This window comes from Schistocerca piceifrons, chromosome 5 (genome assembly GCF_021461385.2).
Source record: "Schistocerca piceifrons isolate TAMUIC-IGC-003096 chromosome 5, iqSchPice1.1, whole genome shotgun sequence".
Classification (NCBI taxonomy): Eukaryota; Metazoa; Arthropoda; class Insecta; order Orthoptera; family Acrididae; genus Schistocerca; species Schistocerca piceifrons.
In genome coordinates, this window is record NC_060142.1 from 389333601 (window position 1) to 389352913 (window position 19313).

A 19313-nucleotide genomic window follows, 5' to 3' on the forward strand; every position below is an offset into this window, starting at 1 on the left:
AAAGCGGAAATTTCTGAAAAATACTGCTACATGAAATAAGGCTCTCAGTTGGAAAAGCAATGTATTACAAGCTTCCTCTTTAAATGAAAATTGCGCTAGTCGTAGTATTATAATTGCTCAATCTACGACAACATTGTCACTGAACGGTGCCAAGATATAAATGTAGTGTTTGCTCTACATTTCTCCGTACAATTTTTATGATTATTTATAAAAGAGTATCCACACGTGCTCCCATTTATTAATTGGAGTAACCATGTTTCGTAGATTCTGACTTTTCAAGTAGTAAAAAAATACTTTTTCTCTCATGTGAAGAGACTTGAAAACCTTCGTTATAAGATGTGCACGTGAACATACTATACATGTGCGTTGTCCTGACTGGCTACCACACCCACCTGGTATCTAAGACTCACAGCAGATGTAAATGTGTTTAGGGTTGTTATTTTTTCTGAAATTAATGCGAGTTGGATGAGTTGGTCACGTCAGTGTATTTTGAGCATGTGGATGCATGTCTAGGAGTATGCATACTTATTCTACAACATTGGTACCATACGTTTACAGAAGCTATATTTAATGTGAGGGAGTGTTGCTTATTCAGTTTTCTTGATCCTGATTTTTGGTTGCTTGAGTAAAGGTAAAAGGGAAGTATATGAGTACAGTTTTATTGCTTTTGAGTCCCATAGTAAATTTAATTTCAGTCTTTTTCTCATAATCCAACGTGTGGAATAAATCACTGTTAACTAACACATTTAGGTTCATTAAGTGTAATACATCAAGATTAGATTAGCACTTGATTACACAGTCTTTCACACTATTTAAATTTAGGTAGAGCATCCTATTGTGCTACAAGCTGTCGACTGAAGGTGTTCAACTTGCAGCCACTTGTCTCCGCTCCACCTTCAGGTCGATTCCGCCGATTGGTGTCAGCACGATGTTGTTGGGAGCCATGCGTAGATTCGACTGCTTGTCTCCAGCGGGCAGAAAGTCAAATTTTGACAGCAGGTGTATCAGTGCCAACTTCACTTGCATCAATCCGAAACGCATGCCTGCAACAAAATAAATGTGTCATCACTTCATTGTGGATGTGACTGATAATGCTGTGTTGTACCGTGGAAGCACTGTACCAAATACGTATGAATGGAAAGCTCGAACCAGCATCCATTTGTGTAGCCATTCGAACACCTGTCTTACTGTAGCTATAGATGAACCCAAGTTGGAGTCCAGGTAAATTGTGCGAATCGATTCATTCCCTTTTCAAAAGATTTTAGTTGGGTTGAAATCAATGCTCAGCTAATTGCACCGTTCGGATTTTACATCCAAAAGCAGTCATCCTCGTTCGGATATTACGTGCGGATACGGTCACTCTTAAATAACTCCCGGCTGGAGCGAGACGGATAGTTCTAATTAAGTCCACCGGTGTGTCGGACTTAGATAAGACTTAACCGTTTAAAAAATCGTGTTTCGTTTGGTTTATACGCCCAAAAAACGAGGTTTTGGAGGTTCCTGAAGTGCGCCACTTCTATAAATTAAACCTGTACGACTCGGTTCAAACTTTTCAAGGATGTAGATAAATGGATAAATTCAAACTCAAAACTTTTTGCATTTAACAGTTTTTATCCGTTGTAGAGGTACGATAGATTAAAGTCGAGCTAAATGTAACTTGTAAAACTCGTTCTTACGTAAACGGTATGTGCGGAAACGGTTTAAAGTGAATCAGATCAATAAAAATCCCTTCTTACCATGAAACTGAAAATTTAATTTTAAAAATATAGCTTCATTTGGATTTCACTGGCAAAAAACACGTTTAACACGTTATTTGAATTTTTTTACGCATGTCTCTTCTAGGTTCCAAACTTGTGCGAATCGGTTCAAATTTTGTAAGGAGGTAGACAAGCACTGGTAGTTAAATGTCGTCCTATTGTTTTGTTAAAGTTTTAATCGTGCCACGGCATAACGGTCAGAAGTAGCACGTAAAATCCGGTTTTATACAAATCCCACGAGTTGGGTCAGTTTAAAGTGATACAGATGAAAATAACAAATATATTCTTATGGTAATTATAAGAACCGTTTGCAAAAATCTTTCATCGTTCGGGTCTTATGTGTGAAAAGTGAGGCGTTTGATGAAACTGTGTTTTGCAGAAATGCGTTGTATTTTAAGCCTGAATTCGGATTTGATAAAAAATAGTTATTACAGTTGATTATTGTTTCTCTGTTTATAACTTAAAGATTTTGTTCACCACATGCAAATCAATTCATGCACTAAACCAAAACTATACCAAGCCCTGAATGAAATGCTATACTGCTTGATCGAGCATTTAAAGTTTTATCGATGACCACGCAGACAATTTAACTAACCCGGAAATTCCTCTAAAAATAATTGTCAGAAAGAATTTCAGCTTATTTTTAATCAACAGAAATTTTTTACAGCGTTTCCTTCAAATAATACTATGCTATATTGTAGAAATTATAATTTCGGACAAAACAAGCTTTAATTCGTTTATTTTGTTACAGGAGTGAGAAGTTGATAGTATTTGGTCATGCATACGTTGTTTGGTTGTTCTGTTAATTTCTGCCAATCATACTCATCCTTATTTCGGATTGGTTGTTGCATTACTTCGTTCCAAAGTTATTCACCTGAGTTTTTCTAACGGCAGTTCTTTATTTTTCATTTTTATCATTGCATACTTTAAATAAACAATGACAAGAATTTTAAGACAAGATATAATGACAAGAAGTATGCTTTTCAGTAATTTATTACTTGTTGTGCGAATCGTTCAGCTTGCGATGAAGTAAGTTTTTAAGTTAGTTTGTCTATGTAATTTTGTCGTATTGTAAATTTATTTACATAATATAAACTACTTAAATACATTATCATGTACTTCGCACAGTATTTAATATTTCGCTCGGTATTGTATTTATGTTTGCTATTATTTTGTGCACTGTATTAAATCTATATTGTTGTTTTCTTATCTTTGCATATAGAGTCTCGTGTATATAAAAATAATAACTAAAGCATTGAAGAAACTAAAAAATGAAACAAAAAGCTTCCTGCATGCATGTGACCTTGTCGTGGTAGTGATGCTGGTGTGACAGTAGGCTATATAGGGCAAATCAACCATACCATGCAGGTGACTGAAGAGGATCCAGAATAATAATGCCCTGTTCCAGCAACATCGTTAGAAAGATAAAAAAACCTGTACTGGATCAGTCATCGTTTGAGTTAACAAAAATCAACATTTATTGCCAAGCTATGGCGGTGTAGTGTCAAAATTATGGTAAAGTAAAAGCTGGGAACCAGAATGAAAAATGATCCTGTCACAGCCCAAAAAAGGCGAATGTGTCCAGGGCAGAGTTAGGGATCTAAAAAGAGGGAACTAGCTTTTCGATTTATCTGGCAGCTTCAGAGGCATTTAAGTCCAAACTTCTTGATATATTCATGCTTTTTTATGAGTTAACCCTAATTACCCAACACAGTGAGCTCTCTTAGCTGAAAGATGTTAGCATATCTGCAGTTGCGATTTATTTCCCTGATATTGCGCCCAAAATCGAGAATATTCGCCAGCCATGATAAACAGTATACAGTATCATATGGTTGACGAGCATACGTGTAATAGCTAAAGAAGTTTTTCAAGGGGTATAAAATTTCTGGCGATAGATTTGCTCCTGGGGGATGCTAAAATATTTTTTTGATTTCTAGCTGGGGAAGAGGAGGGGTTTGATTTTTTCCCCAATGGGATCATTTCTCCCAAAACCTACCCCTGTTACATGTATGGTGAGAGGTGTAAGAACAAACAGACACAAATTTATGTCCTACTAGAGAGTAGGATGCATCTACAATAGGAAGTATCCCATAGTGGGGATGCATGCATCCTAAACTTTAATGATACATTGTATCATACTGTGTAACATGACAAATGTCATGTTGGATGACACGATGAAATTTGTCATGTTATACCACATGACATCATGTATCATGTTACTTTACTCGGCACTCCATATTACATGACATGGTTACTAACAATACTAAGTAAAAACGCGCGAGTATGTCAAGATATTTGCTTCAAATGACTTTGAAACTGCCACGTCAGTCAAAAAGCTAATTCCCTTCTTTTACAAGTCTGACTCTGCCCGTGCTATGACAGGAACATTTTTCATTCTGGGAAACTTTCAGTCGTAAACTTTGGATTAGAATCAAAGACGTAATTTCATTCATTCCAGAAAGGAATTCATCCCACAAAGGAGTGTAACATATTTATAAACAATTACTTATACTGAACCAGTGTTGATTCATACCAATCACTGAGAGGGATCAAACTTAAAAACAAACAAATCCTGAAGTAGCTTTTTTTAAATTTATATATCCGGCATATAGCGCCCATTCTCTCGTAGGAGCTGAAAATTGAAACGAAACTACTTGTCAAATACTCCTTGGTCAGTTTCCATTCCGTCGTTTGTAGGACGACATTTCGCAAAATACTCGATTTAATACTGCAATTGAATGAATTATTTTATTTATGAACTTGTTGATCACACTTGTCAAAGTTGTAACAGTGACCAGTTACGACTCTAATCATTCATCATCAGAACTAAAACTCCAGAAAAGACAGAAACTACTATTAAATGTAGTTATAAAGATATTGAAAAGGTCATGATACAGAGAAATATAAAAATATACACAGTGTGCTGTACATGTTAGTTTCGTAACGAAATACCAGTCACATTTTAATTTTTCTCTTCATATTGCCCTTTTTAATGTTTTTATAACTGTTGAACAGTTTAACAGTAATTTTGCATATTTGCGATTTCTGTGTTTTTAATTCCAATTACAACTCAATAGAGCCAAAATCGGTTAACCGTCGTAACTCAACCAAATGTGAACAAGATATTTCTGAATAGAGCAATGTATTGTATGTAGATCACATGTACCATTTAGTCTGCCCGTTTTCGTTCCAGGAGTATGGCAAGCATGATTTAACTTATTTCTCAACTCAAAGCGATCTCCATAATTTTTTGTTGTAGGTGAATGGTAAGGAGTTGTGGTCTTTCTATCCTCCAAAAAGAAATATACTCGGTAGTGCGCAAACAACAAACGTAGCAAAGAGTTTATTTCAGACAGTAGAGTGGAGAGACACAACGTAGTCTGTGTTTGAACTTCGTCAGTTCTAGCAGATTTCATGCCAGTTGACTTGTTAATAGTCTCATTTCCGTATTAAAATTTGTCTTAGTGTACAGGAATAAAATCAAAACAAAATAAAAACAGCGTAATGCCTTTGTTACGGTGTTTGCACTACAGTATGGCAAATATTTGCATTATTTAAAACGATTAACAACAAACTTAAAAAAGGGATCAATAAATAAATAAACATATTATGCAGTACTGATAAATGGAAACAAGGAAAGTAAAGGAATTTATGTTTTTTATTATGCGATCACATTTGTATTACTACATGGCTGTGAGCACTATGGGACTTAACATCTGTGGTCATCAGTCCCCTAGAACTTAGAACTACTTAAACCTAACTAACCTAAGGACATCACACACATCCATGCCCGAGGCAGGATTCGAACCTGCGACCGGAGCGGTCACGCGGTTCCGGACTGAAGCGCCTTTAACCGCACGGCCACACTGGCCGGCTATTACTACATGACTTGCTTTAAGAGTGCCAAATAATCATCTTCACTTCAATATTCAGTACTGGATCTTAGCCTAAATGAGAATCATAAATTGTCACTCACTGAGTGACAATGCACGTTCCTGAATGAGCACAGAGATACAAAGCAGCATGTAGATCTACAGATAACTTTTGAGATGTTAAAATCTGTGAAAGAATATAGACGTTGTTTCCTCTGGAAATAAATAAAATTCTGACACAGTAATAAATAAAAATTAGAATTCTGTCCACTGAAGAAATAATGTAGCCTCATTTCAAAACATACTAGTGTGGCCTAAATTTTTATTTGTCTATGCACATTCCTAGCATAGTAGGAAGAGAATTTATGAACGGATTTCACAGATATTATGTCATGCCATTTTTCACGTGTTGTTACCGATTACAGACAGTTTCTGACAGGTAACGTGTTGCTGATTCACTTTAACTATGAGCATAGCATCAGGTATAAAATATATAGAGCGAAAGGTTATCTGCTACTTGTACAGAAACCAAACACAGTTGTGAGAGTCGAAGGACGGGAAATAATAGCAGTTGCGAAGTGATTGAGACAGGCTTGCGATCCGTTATTCACTCTGTGCGTTGACTAAGCTGTGAACGAAACCAAGGAAAATTTAAAAAGGAGACTAAAGTTCAGAGAGAAGAAACGAAAACTGTTTACTTTTTCAGAAGGCTTTGAATTTTGGAAGACGGCAAAGGGCTTGGAAGAGTACTGAACGGAATAAATAAAGTCTTGAAAAGAGGTTATAAGACGAACAGGAACAATAGAATACAGTCGAATTAGTTCATGCGACTGTGAGGGATTAGATTAAGGAACGACGCACTAAAATTAGTAGCTGGGTTTCACTATTTGGAGAGAAAAGTAACTGACGATACCAACTAGCAATAGTAACAAATGCATTTTTGAAGCAATTAAATTTTTTTACATCAAATACGCATTTAAATGTGAGAAATTCTTTCCAAATTGTAGATTTGTTTGGAAGTGAAACGGACGATAAACAATCAAGAGCAGATGAGAAGAGAACGTTTTGAAATGTGATGTTACAGAAGAATGCCGAAGAATTAATGAGTAGATAAAATAGCTACTAAAGAGGCACTGAACCGCATCGGAGAAAAAAAAATTCATATCACAACCTGGCTAAAAGAAGAGATGGCTATACAGAACGCAACTTGGAGCATTAAAGAATCACCAATTTGGTACTGAAGGGAAGTGTGTGCGTGGGGTGGAGGAGTTTTATAGAGGGAGAAAAAGGCACGGATAGAGTATACAGTTCAAATGGAAGTAGGTACCAGTACTTATAGACCATCATGGAAAGCTGCATCAAAGGAGCCTTTGGAGCATAACAACAGCAATAATAGTAGTGTTTGTAAATTTGGTGTGATTTAGTATTCCAGTATCTGACGTTCATCTCGACTGAACTAAGTATGTTAACCTTAGGTACTTAAGTTTCTGGATTTTTTGGCAAAATCATAATAGGCACCAGTTTATCAATTGGTTGAGGAGTATTTTAAACATAGAGTGGGGCCACTGCTTTTTGATACTACTATATATAATGATGACGCTGGCACAGCTAATGCAAGAGGCCGTGGAAGCGGGTCAACCAGAGCCGACCAAACCCAGTCATGTCAGGGTTATCTGCTGATACAACAATCATTGCCACTTTCGACACCAGGCAGTTACTACATTGCGGTCCAGGTGAGGATCCAGCGTCGTAATGACGACGACACAGCAGAAAGACAGCTCCACAGCTGTGCGGTGGCTTGAGTATTTCAAGACCGAGCTGCAGGCTTTGTTGGGGCTAAGGGAAGAGAATCGACGCCTTTGAGAAACAAATATGCACCAACTTGTATAAATACCCCTCCTTTTGGAATAGAATGCATGCAGTCTGGCAGCCGCAAGCACTGAGGAGAGGTCCATACCAGTCTACAGGTTGACACGGATGTACAAGATACCACCACGAGACTGGGTCTCCACTAACTGCAGGCCTACTGCTGGCTCTGAGTCATGTTGTGGACTTAGAGCCTTCCAGCCGTTGGGCCACCGCTGTTCTCACTTCCAGTCGCTGCCAGCCCCCTACCCTTGTTCGAGACCAGGATGGTGCAAGCGACCAACCAACTTCTCCTGCGTGGGCATATTGTCTCTGCAAGCTTCCGTCTGCAGGCGCAGGGTCTTCCTCTTCGGGATCCACGGTTGGATTCCGCACGTTTTGATACGTCCTGCCCTGAGCTGCGAGATAGCGTCCAGTCGACACACAAGCAGCCACACCCACCTCACGTCAGCGTTCCCACTGAGTCACCATTTCTCCAGGCGAGCAACACGACAGATTGCCGGAGACTGCAGGCCGTCTGCTTACAAGAGCACTTCCATCCTGCTGTCTTCAGCAGACGTTCTGGAGGGTGTTGCCACGGCAGAGTGTCGTTACGAGTGTTGTAGAGTTTTCACTAATAAAATGTATGTTTCATCAACGATTTTTTCAAGTCGATATGGCGGATGGCTACCAGGATTCCTCCCATCGTTCTCTGTTTCCACACCAAGGGTGGTGAACTGTTTGCTCATGAAACTAACAACACAGTTCCACCAACCAACATACTGGCCATCCAGCTCCATCCATTAGAACAATTATCGATGAATGTGCTGCATACTTGTGTTATTAACGTTTTTCTCGATAGTTCTGCGTCGGTTACACTAGACGGGAAAATATTTTCATACAGATTATGTAAAAAGTTTATAAAATGTGAGGATTGAGTGACTCACCAATGCAAATGCGTGGCCCTTCGCCAAAGGGTAGATAGCTGTAAGGATGCCTGGATGCCTTCTGGTCCTCAGAGAAGTGCTCCGGGTCGAATTCCTCAGGGTTTCGAAAGAACTTGCTGTCGTGATGGAGTCCCATGATGGGAATGATCACCTTAGTTCCTTTCTCCAATACGCAGTCGTGTCCTGGCAGTTTATAATCCTGTACCACCTCGCGATTGAGAGCTGGAACGGGCGGATACATACGAAGGGTTTCTGAAAAAGAATAGGGCAGATGTTAACGTATAAGGCTTAGCAGGTGTTGCACAGTGGCGCTTCATATAAAGTTTTAAATCTTCCCATAGCGATCTTAGTTAAATTGTAGACTGAAAATAAATCATAGAAAATGTGTGATCGTAATAATCCCACAATAGTAAGAGAAAATATGTCGATCACTAGTTTCTAAACAGTCTGGCTTATGGCTAGCACTGTGGTAAAAGCAGTGTTTCCTTTACTATAAGCACCAAGGTAGATAACAGAGTCAGATACTGTGAGAAACACAGTTGTGGAATTATTCTTCTGAGGACTGACCAAAAAAAACATTATGCTGCAGATTGCAATGTCCATATCACAAGATGATGTCCTCCTCTGTAGCTAAGTGAATGAATGCCATGTGTAGGACCCAGGTTCGATTCCTGGTAGCGCCAAAGAATTTTTCTTGGTGGGAGGACTGGAATGAAGAGCACTGATCCTCGTAATGCCAATTGAAGAACTACTTGACCGAGTAGTAGCGCCTCCATGTCACGAAAATTGACAACAGCCGGAGAACAGTGTGCTGACCCTAAGCCTATGCATACAGCATCCAGTGATGCAATTGGCAGAGGATGGAGCAGGAGTCGGTAGATGATAATGGACCCTTCACAGGCCTGTGTACGGAGTTTACGTTTACATATATCTCCAGCAAATGACGAGGAAGGAGAGAAAATATATGTAGGAGTAGAGGAACTGATGGAATGTGGGAAGGTGACGGACTATTCACTGCCCTAGGTGGTTGTAATGCTATTAGACAGAAGGCAGTGGAAAGCAGTGTTGCTGCAGACTATGATACTCATCAACAACAATTAGCGCATTTGAAACTAAAATGAAAACCGTTAATCTAGGAAGAAGAAGTATAACTGGTGTCAATAGCTCTTCACGGCTTTTGATATTCTCCCTGTATCATCTATATGCACTGTTGCAGTCAAGCAACTAAAAATTATAATTCTTGGGGGTATTTTTCTTTTGTCGTTGCAACTACAAAAATGCACATATTTTGTATTTGCAACGACAGAACAAAAATACCCTCAAGAATTATAAAGTACCTACGGACACTATGGCCATTCAAATGTAGAATAAAAACTATAAGTTTTTAATCGTAATACTGAAGTAAACTCGATTAACCCCGTCATAAACAGTAATAATTGTCTCCTCTTGGTTGATTAATAACAGCTAGAAACAAAACTGCGTAATGAATCTTCTAGGAATTGTAACAAATAATTATCAAAAATGTTCCAATAAATGTTTAAGGTTTTAAGGTGCTGTTAGAGCAAACTTTGTTATTCTCTGTGGCTGACGAGCAAGTAAGGTGCCTTGTGGGAAAGGAGTTACAAACGTCCAATCTGCATGAATGAACAAATCAGAAAGATATGTCTCTCTCTCTCTCTCTCTCTCTCTGTGTGTGTGTGTGTGTGTGTGTGTGTGTGTGATTGCGTTTGTGTACGTACGCAGGACGTAGTATATAATTGTATGTGATCAAAAAGTAAATAACAGAATCGGGTAATGGTAGTCAGCGATGAGACGGGATCTCAGACACGTAAGCAAGCTTCTTCGGTTGGGACGTGATGGTGGCAAAGTCAAAATTTATAGATTGGTGGGCGCCTCTATTTCTGTTTGTGTTCTTATCTGTTGTAAGGTTTTCATTGCACCAGTGCACTAATCATAGCTTAATCTATATTGTAAATATACGAAAATAAATATGAAAAGCAACAATGTTGTTTATGGGTGTCACTAATCATTCTGTACCGAATTACGTCATAGTAAGTAAACAAGAAAGTTGGGTAATACTACTGAGTGTTTGGCTTAATTTTTTTCGAAGCTTATCACAAATTCCTAATTATCAGCTCGAAAACAATAAAATTACATATTTAATGTTTTGTTTGTATGTGGCTACGTGTCTGCAGTCCAGCTACACATTGAAATCCAAGGACTACGGCAGGACGCCGCTACAGACACAGAAGCGAAATATCACAGCACTGTGGCATAGGGCTTCCCATGTGTACCGGGGCTGCAGACATGTTCCAGAAAATAAACAAAGAAATATTATGTAATTCTTCATTTAGAAATGATAATGAAAACTTTGTGATCACCCTCGTCGTAATTTAAGCTCTCCCCTGTTAATGGCCTTAATGTGTTCACAGCTCCACTGTAACTGTGATAATGTATGAACAGTAATAACCAAAAGCATATAACGTACCGTTCACCACCTTTTCCAAGTATGGCATCTCGGTCATAATAACTTCGTACGTCACATCACCGTTGGTCTTTTTCAGCATGTCGTCAATTTCTTCTTGCAGTTTCTTCTGGATGTCCGGGTGTTTAGAGAGCTCGTACAGGCAGAAGCTTACGGTGGTGGAGGAAGTCTCGAACCCAGCGAGGAAGAACACCCACGCCTGCGCTGCCACCTCCTTAGTCGTCAGGGTCTTTTCTGCCAAGGACAAAGTGTGTTCGTAAAGAAACTGTAACATACATCGTAAAGCAAATACTCTTAGTATTACGAACTGTCTTCCTACTAGGAGTCAAGGGACGTTATTATCTGAACATTTCCACCCTGTAAGCTTAAGTGAGTGGAAGTTGTGCTTTCGAAATGTTCTTATATTCTAACTAATTGTAATAGTAACAACAATAGCAGAAAAATTTACTGTAACCCATACTACCAGTAAATTCATACTATGGAGAAAATAAATTAAACGATTTATTGCAGCAAAATAGCCATTGTAGTTATACGATTACAATCATTTGAGAGTATATTACAAGGATGTTTTGAGTGTCTGCATAATTCTTAGTAGTAGATTACATTCAGTGCAGGTATTATAACAGATTATCATTTGAACCGTTTATTGCATAGTCTCTAACTGATCTGGTCCTCTTGTTGCATATTTCCATATGGTATCTCTCACAAGACTGTCCACATAGTGTACACTTGTGGTATGTTGTATTTGCACAAATTTCATGGTGGAATCCGTGTACTGCGAGTCTTGTAAGTACGTGTCTCATCTCAAAATTTGCTGCTGCCCAAGTGCGGTCGATCATGGCCCCGGATCCATTGAATTCCCTTGGTACTTCCCCTCTTTTCTTGAGTAGTGATCTTAGTAGGTTCTCCGATGCTGATATGTTGGGAAGTAAGAACCTTGTCCGTAGATCCTCTATGAGGAAAGATTCTCGGGCGAGAAGGTAGATTAATCTTGATCTTGTGGTTTTTGCTACCCACAATGCTCTTTTGATATAGCTTGCTTTTACTCTTTCCAATGTTTCTAAGTTCTTTTCATTTAGGTTTATCCACATGATTTCTATCCCATAAGCCAGTATCGGTATTATTTTTGATTTGAAGAGTGCCATAGCTGTTTCTAGATTTAGTGTTCTGACGGAACTTATTTCGTTTATCGCTCTGATGGCTTGTGTCGCTTTCTCTGTCGTGTGTTCAGTGAAGCACTTTGCGGACGGCTGGAGTGTTATCCCTAGATATTTGTAATCTTTTGTGATAGATATTTGCGTTCCTTGTAGTGCAGTTCTTGTCGTTTTTGGGATTTGCCCACCTGATCTGAATACCATCATTTCCGTCTTGTCGGAGTTGATTACGAACTTGTGTTTTGTACACCATTTTTCCACGTCTTCTATAGTCTCCTTTAGTTTCTTTAAGTTTTTTGAGCCTATCACAATGTTGTGATGGAGAAAATAAAGCACAGTCTTAAAGAAGATATACATTCATTTCTGCAGGATGTTTAGGACCGTGTGTCTCTTACCCTCATATGAGGTAGTGTTAGTGTAAATTAAAAGAAAGTCCTGTGAGCGAATGTCTGGCAAAAAAATACTTATTAAGATACGAACCATTTTACTTGTTTCAAGAACTAAGTTGATAGCTTATTTCTCACGGTTGATTGTCTCTACGCCTATTCTTCAGACTGTGCTAATGTAAGTTATGACCGGATTCTGACAACGTATACCGATGCGAAATGCTGAACACCTGCAGTTCATAGATTGCATTTTACTGGTAGACTAGCAGAGTACCCATCGTTGCCCAGTTAAGTATTTATTCCGATCTCATATTTGTCGATACCCTCCTTTCCCCTTTCTGCCCATCTCCTCCTTCGTCACTTTCCTGCCCACCTACTCCACTCCCTCTCTGTCCACCTCCTCCACTCCCCACTCTCTGACCATCTTCCCCTCTTTTCTGTCTTTGTCCATCTCCTCCTCTCCCCTCTCTCTGTCCTCCGCCTCTTCCCTTTCTCTGTCCATTTCCTCCTCTGCCCCTCTCTGTTCATCTCCTTCTTTCCCCACTCTCTGCCTTTCTCCTCCTCGCCTGTCTCTGTCCATCTCCTCCTCTTTCCTGTCTATCCCATCACCCTCTCCCCTTCTTCTGTCATTTTCTCCTCTGTCTCTCTCCGTCAATCTTCTCCTCCCCCACTTTCTCCACATTATCACGCTCACCCCAAGAGGAGGCTGGTGATTCTAAACTCTAGCTTCTAGATTATTACTAATTTGTTTAAATCGTTCCAAGGATTTAGGATAATTTTTTTACCCACGTCAGATATATTTCACATAAATTTAACATATTTCACATGTATTTGTACACATTTTTCTTCTGTATCTCTGGCGAGTTCCACCCTGCAGTTTCATTTTCAGGCACCTTGTAGCCTGAACTTTGCGTCGTAGAGTGATGTAATTTTGCAGGTGCATCCAGTGGTATATGTGGCTACTGTCTGCGAAATATGTCGCGGACAGGGTTTGTAGTAAAGAAGTAATAAGTTAAAACGTCATACATACTGTAGCAGGTTTTCACGTATCTCTGTATCTGACGCCATATCTCTTGACTTATGTGTCGTATAATGAGAGATTTTTCTAGGTACATTCAGTGTTTCAAACAGTATTAGTAGCAATGATGTAACAAATTTAAACGTGTTGCATGATGCGGTCGTTTTTCATGCAACTCAGTGTTTATGGCGTCATATCTTCTGAACTGTGGTTCGTATTATGATATAATCGTGCTCATACATTCAGTGGTATACTTGAAGAGGGTCTAGAAAGTTTGTTGCGAATTCAGTCAGTAGGAAAGACAAAATAAATTAAAACGTCATGCTTCATGCTGCAGTTTCACTGCATGAACAACGAAAATGTAGAAAGCAATAAACTTGTTTCCTTTCCCCAATCTGTGGGGGTCGTCAGCGATTAAATTATGGGTATTCACGACTGGTGGAGTACACAGCTTTTTCACCCCCATCCCACATCATCCCATTTGATAGGTAGGTGGTTATTATCACCAAACCGATGATTTACAAACGGTAAGTGATATGCGTACCAAGTTTGGTTAAAATCAGTCCGTCGGTTTAGGAGGAGATGTGCAACATACATACATACATTCCTTTTTGTGTGTATAAGGCGGGTTTGATGTACAGTAGTACGGTCAGATGCAAATCCTTGATCTATTATGGAATCAAAGCATCAGATTCTATTTAGTATCAGTGTGTTAGCGGCAAGACTGTCTGACCATGCTCGCAGGGCTGTGCACTTTCCAGAATAATAACAATTGCTGTGTATCACCTATTTCTGCGTGGCAAATTACCTGCCCTATTGAAGAACATTTACCATGTAGAAGACAGCGTTCAGGGTACTACCCAGTTCCCTGCACCTCATATGACAGTACATAACAGAAACGTTTAACTAGCAATGGTTCGTTCGAGGAGGTCCAGTAGTAAGAGTTGCCTTTCACCTGACTCTAATCCGATAGGTCTGAAGCTACAGAAACTATGGAGACGTAAGAGGACTGATGTGTTCCATGTTCCACACCTATCGACTATGGGCACCTGTGTGCTATGCATGTTAAAAAATGGTTCAAATGGCTCTGAGCACTATGGGACTTAACAGCTATGGTCATCAGTCCCCTAGAACCTAGAACTACTTAAACCTAAGTAACCTAAGGACATCACACACCCAGTCAGCACGAGGCACCTATGCATGTGACAAAATCCTACTGTACCAGTACGTTACTCTTTGGGAAGGTGAGCTGAAGAACGAATAGTAATCACATCAAGCACTAGCCCAAGAGCTTAAGTCCTGCTTAAGTGTCTCTGTAGGTGACAGTATTTTTTTTTATTGAAAGTGTATTTGTACTCTGTAATCAAAAGTATTTAGATTTTAAATAAAGCAATTGTTTGATGGAACTCCACATCTGCGTAACGGTACCCCTCCTCCAGCCCAAAACTCACTTCACCTAAATTCTGGGAGAACTTCAGCATTTAAACATAAGATGACAAAATATCTTTTAGACGTAACCAGGAATATAACACCCAACTACGTATAGGCCCACAACAGTCACTCAATAGCTATTACACCAAACTACACACAACTCAGTACTAACCACCTGCACATGTATCTTAGTAAATAACAAGAGCTGTATTTCTGATATCTGACACAAAGGCCGCTGAGCTGTCGTCAACTTTGAGAGCTTGAGCCACATCTTGGGCCACAAAAAAGAATGGTGATAATTGCTACATGCACCACAGAGTGACACCACCAGTCTTCACCTTCATATGCGTGCACTACCAAGTGCACTATTCGGATTAACTTTTGGAAACATCATAATATAGTGCATAAAATAAGCACTGCCTGCCTATTTTGCCCAGCTCAGTAATGTATACGTTAACCTGTAGACGAGTTGATGAGTGCTAGTGATGGCAGTTTACCATTAATTCATTAATAATGGTAGTGTAAAATTCCTTATTTCGAGATTTAGTCTCACTGTCCTTATCTGTATCAACGATTTAGAAGAAAACCTGAGCAGCCAGCTTAGGTTGTTTGCAGATGATGCTGTCGTTTATCGTCTAGTAAACTCATCAGAAGATTGAAAACAAACTGCAAAACCATTTAGAGAAGATATCTGAATGGTGTGAAAATTGGCAATTGACCCTAAATAATGAATAATGTGAGGTCATTCACATGAGTACTAAAAGGAATCCGTTAAATCTCAGTTACACGATAAGTCAGTTTATTCTAAAGACCGTAAATTCAACTAAATATCTAGGAATTACAATTAAGAACAATTTAAATTGGAAAGAACACGTAGAAAATGTTGTGGGGAAGACAGACCAATGACTGCGTTTTATTGGCAGAACGCTTAGAAAGTGTAACAGGTCTACTAAGGTGAATGTCTGCACTAAGCTTGTGGGTCGTCTTTTGGAGTACTGCTGGGCGATCTGCGATTCTTACCAGATAGGATTAACGGAGTACATCGTGAAAGTTCAACGAAGAGCAGCACGTTTTGTATTATCGTGAAACAGGGGAGAGAGTGTCACAGACATGATACAGGATTTGGGATAGAAAACATTAAAACAAATGCGTTTTTCATTGCAACTGAATCTTCTTACGAAATTCCATCACCATTGTTCTCTTCCGACTGCGAAAATATTTTGTTGACGCCGACCTACACAGGGAGAAACGATCATCATAATAAACTAAGGGAAATCATAGCATGCACGGAAATATATAGGTGCTCGTTTTTTCCGAGCGCTATTCGAAATTGGAATAATGGAGAGTCATTGTGAAGGTAGTTCGACGAATCCTCTGTAATTTGCAGAGTATCCATGCAGATGTATATGTAGTAATGTCCTGTTTTAAACCTCAAAACCTTCCTACAGGTATGGCATGGAACGACAGCAAGAAACACTATTGAATGGATGAAGTAATAAACCTTTTCGAAAAGGGAAGAGTGTAAAGACAGGAACCTAGACAGATCGGCTTCATGCCATAAAGCAGGCCACTTACGGCAATACACTGACCTAGCATTGCACCATGGTGTTCACTGGGATTTGTCATTCACTTGCCAGTCAGCACCCAGACGATTACTGTAACCAGGGAGAGTATGACATTCAGAATACACGACTTCTACAGCCGTGACGCCACAACAAACCCCTTCTTACATGAATAAGTACCAGCTGTCTGGCCTGGGTTATCTTGTGTCAAAGTAATGAGTCATCCTGTCATAACTTTGTCACACTGTTGCCCTCCGCTTTCTGCCGCCACTCTACCATCATACTGACAAGACCGCCTGCCTAAAGTGCCACTTGCTGGGCCGGACATGAGACCCTCCTAACCACTGAGGTACAGGTCAGCTGGCAGTCTGTGTTTGCACCCCAAATGTCTGTGCCTGTCTCTAGCCTCAGCTGAGAATGGCTCAGCAACGACACTAACATCATAACAACACGAGACTACGGTATCAGCCCTGATGCTACTCAGTCGCTGATTGAGGTTGTGTCATGTTGGGACTGCACCGAGCCTAGCAGCAACAGACATTCTACTGCAGTGCTTCACTGCTGCAGAGTCCAAGTGTCTAGGCCCATCTTCCAGCCACTTACAGATGAGGGCTCGAGCTTAAAATAAATTAGTAAAACGGTTCTGCTACCTAAGAGTGGCCTCTGTCAGCCTATCTTACCATACTCCACCAGACCATGCCCACATCCTAAACATTCCCAAAATAGCACTCTAGGGAAAATAAGATGCCAGCCACTGATGACTCAATACAGTGCATGATAAGACTAGACGTTCCATAGAGTTGCTACCATTGAAGATTCTATATGGAGATCGCCGACGTAATTTATTTGTTAATCTACACATTCGTAATGAAGAGATGTGTCAGTGAAGATGTAGCTGATAACATGAAGGTTGTCTATTGGTATTAACATCGCTCTTACAGTAGGAATTAGTCGTGGGTGAATAGATTTCGGAAACAGATGTTATCCAAAAGTATTACCACACGTTAGAGAGTCACATATGATTAAATTCATTTGACTGCAGTATGTAATGATGTGTTAAAATATCAAGGGCATTAAATCTCATGTCATTAAATGGGATCTTTGCGATGTACGATGGAAATGAGAGCAGAACAATAATATCTTAATACAAAGACATATAAGATTAACAGCCTAGATAATTCCTTAAATTAACATTTCAATATTTAAAAAAAATTGTATACACTAATAAATACTTATGTATAGTATTCTTCAACAGACTTGATAATTCCCTAAATTAAAGTTTCAGTACTTTTTTAAAAACCATGTGCACTAAGAAACAGGACTTACGTTCAGAATTTTTCCGCCCAGTGATTGAGAAGCTGTCATCCACGTATCCATTGTTCTTCAACTGAATCATCAACTGCAGGAAGTCCTTTCTTATGACCCCTGTCTCCTCTCGGTGTTTGACTGCGTCCCTGACGACCTTTGTGAAGTAGTCTGTGATGTCCTTTGGCGTGAAGGCTATAGGCAAAAGTGTGCGTAGTTTTGGATTGGAGAATCCCAGAGCCTGAGTCAGGTATGTACGCAGGGATGGCTTGAAGAAGCGCCTGCCCCATTGCCGGAACTCCGCCTCGGGGTTGTGCTGGCTGTCAACGTCGATGCCGAAGGCGCAGGAGGCAATGACGTCAGTGGCGTAGCGGGCAATCAGCTCACGGACTTCCACAACACTGCCCGCAGGTGTGACGTCAGCCAGAATCTGCGCACAGTCGCGTACTATGCCGAACATGGCCCGCATTTTTCCCGACGTGAACGTGGGCGTCAGCTTCTGTCGCAGACCCTTCCACTTGGTTCCTCCGAGGAAGAAGAGGTGCGCCGTCAGGTGATCTGTCTCCTCGTCTACATAGATGCCCCGGTCGGGAAAGTAGTTGAAATCCTTCACTATGATCGTTTTGATCAGCTCCGGATCCCTCACAATGAGAAGAGGATTGTTTAATGAGTAAATACCGACGACATCCTTGCCTTCTGCTTCGAAATAAATGTCCCTCAGATCCTCACCAGGGCTTTTTTTCAAAAGCGCTGTGTTCCAGCCATTTCCCAGCGGGAAAAACGGCTCCAAATATGGCAGACCTTTTTTCTTCCAGTAAGTGTAATTGATTTTAAATGTAACGTATAGTATCGCAAAAAACGTTGACAGAAGGGCCAACACCTCAGTCACCCATGAGTCGAAGATAATAGCCATTTTGGTTCCTAGAGAAATAAAAAGAGGAAATAGAACATTAGTATAACAGGACTATATTCATCATAACACGTTAATATTTATTTCCTGGCTGTGTTGTTCATGCAGTCGACTGCTACAATGTAAAAGTAACAGTAAAATAGGCTGTTAACTGTATTCCAGTGACTGCATTACAAGTTGGCCATGTGCAGTGGCCACGCGGTTTGAGGCGCCATGTCACGGACTGTGCGGTCCCTCCGCTGGAGGTTCGAGTCCTCCTTGAACATTTGAACTGTGTTAGCTTGCATTCGGCATCCCTAAAATGTATTTTACATGTGACCACATTAGTGTGTTTTTCCCTTGATACACTATGAGAGTTATTGTACTTCTAAGATAAAACAATGAGCCTTACAGTTTTACTCTTGACATTGCCTTCTATATTTTATGCAATAGCAGAATATGAAAAACGTAAAACTAACAGAATGAATGAAAAATGTTGGGTGTCTCTCTCCCACACGCCTCTCTATTTTAGATCTATTGAATATTTGAGGTTTGACCATAAATAATATGGTATAAACATCACGAAGAAATTTGAAACTGGATCCTAGGAAATTCTTTCTTTTTGCAGTTGATATCTTCGGAAAAAGAAACTAAACTGTTCT

The 19313-nt window shown here is 39.8% G+C and overlaps 1 protein-coding gene across 1 annotated transcript; it reads right to left on the reverse strand.

Annotated features, from left to right (window-relative positions):
• Positions 1–788: 788 nt before the first annotated feature.
• LOC124799011 (cytochrome P450 6k1-like) lies at positions 789–18675 on the reverse strand. Its single transcript, XM_047262548.1, has 4 exons — positions 17784–18675; positions 10910–11140; positions 8422–8673; positions 789–1043 (listed from the first exon to the last, which is right to left on the reverse strand). The coding sequence occupies exons 1-4, from the start codon at positions 18673–18675 to the stop codon at positions 865–867; spliced, it is 1554 nt and encodes a 517-aa protein (XP_047118504.1). The 3' UTR covers positions 789–864.
• Between the last annotated feature and the right edge of the window lie 638 nt (positions 18676–19313).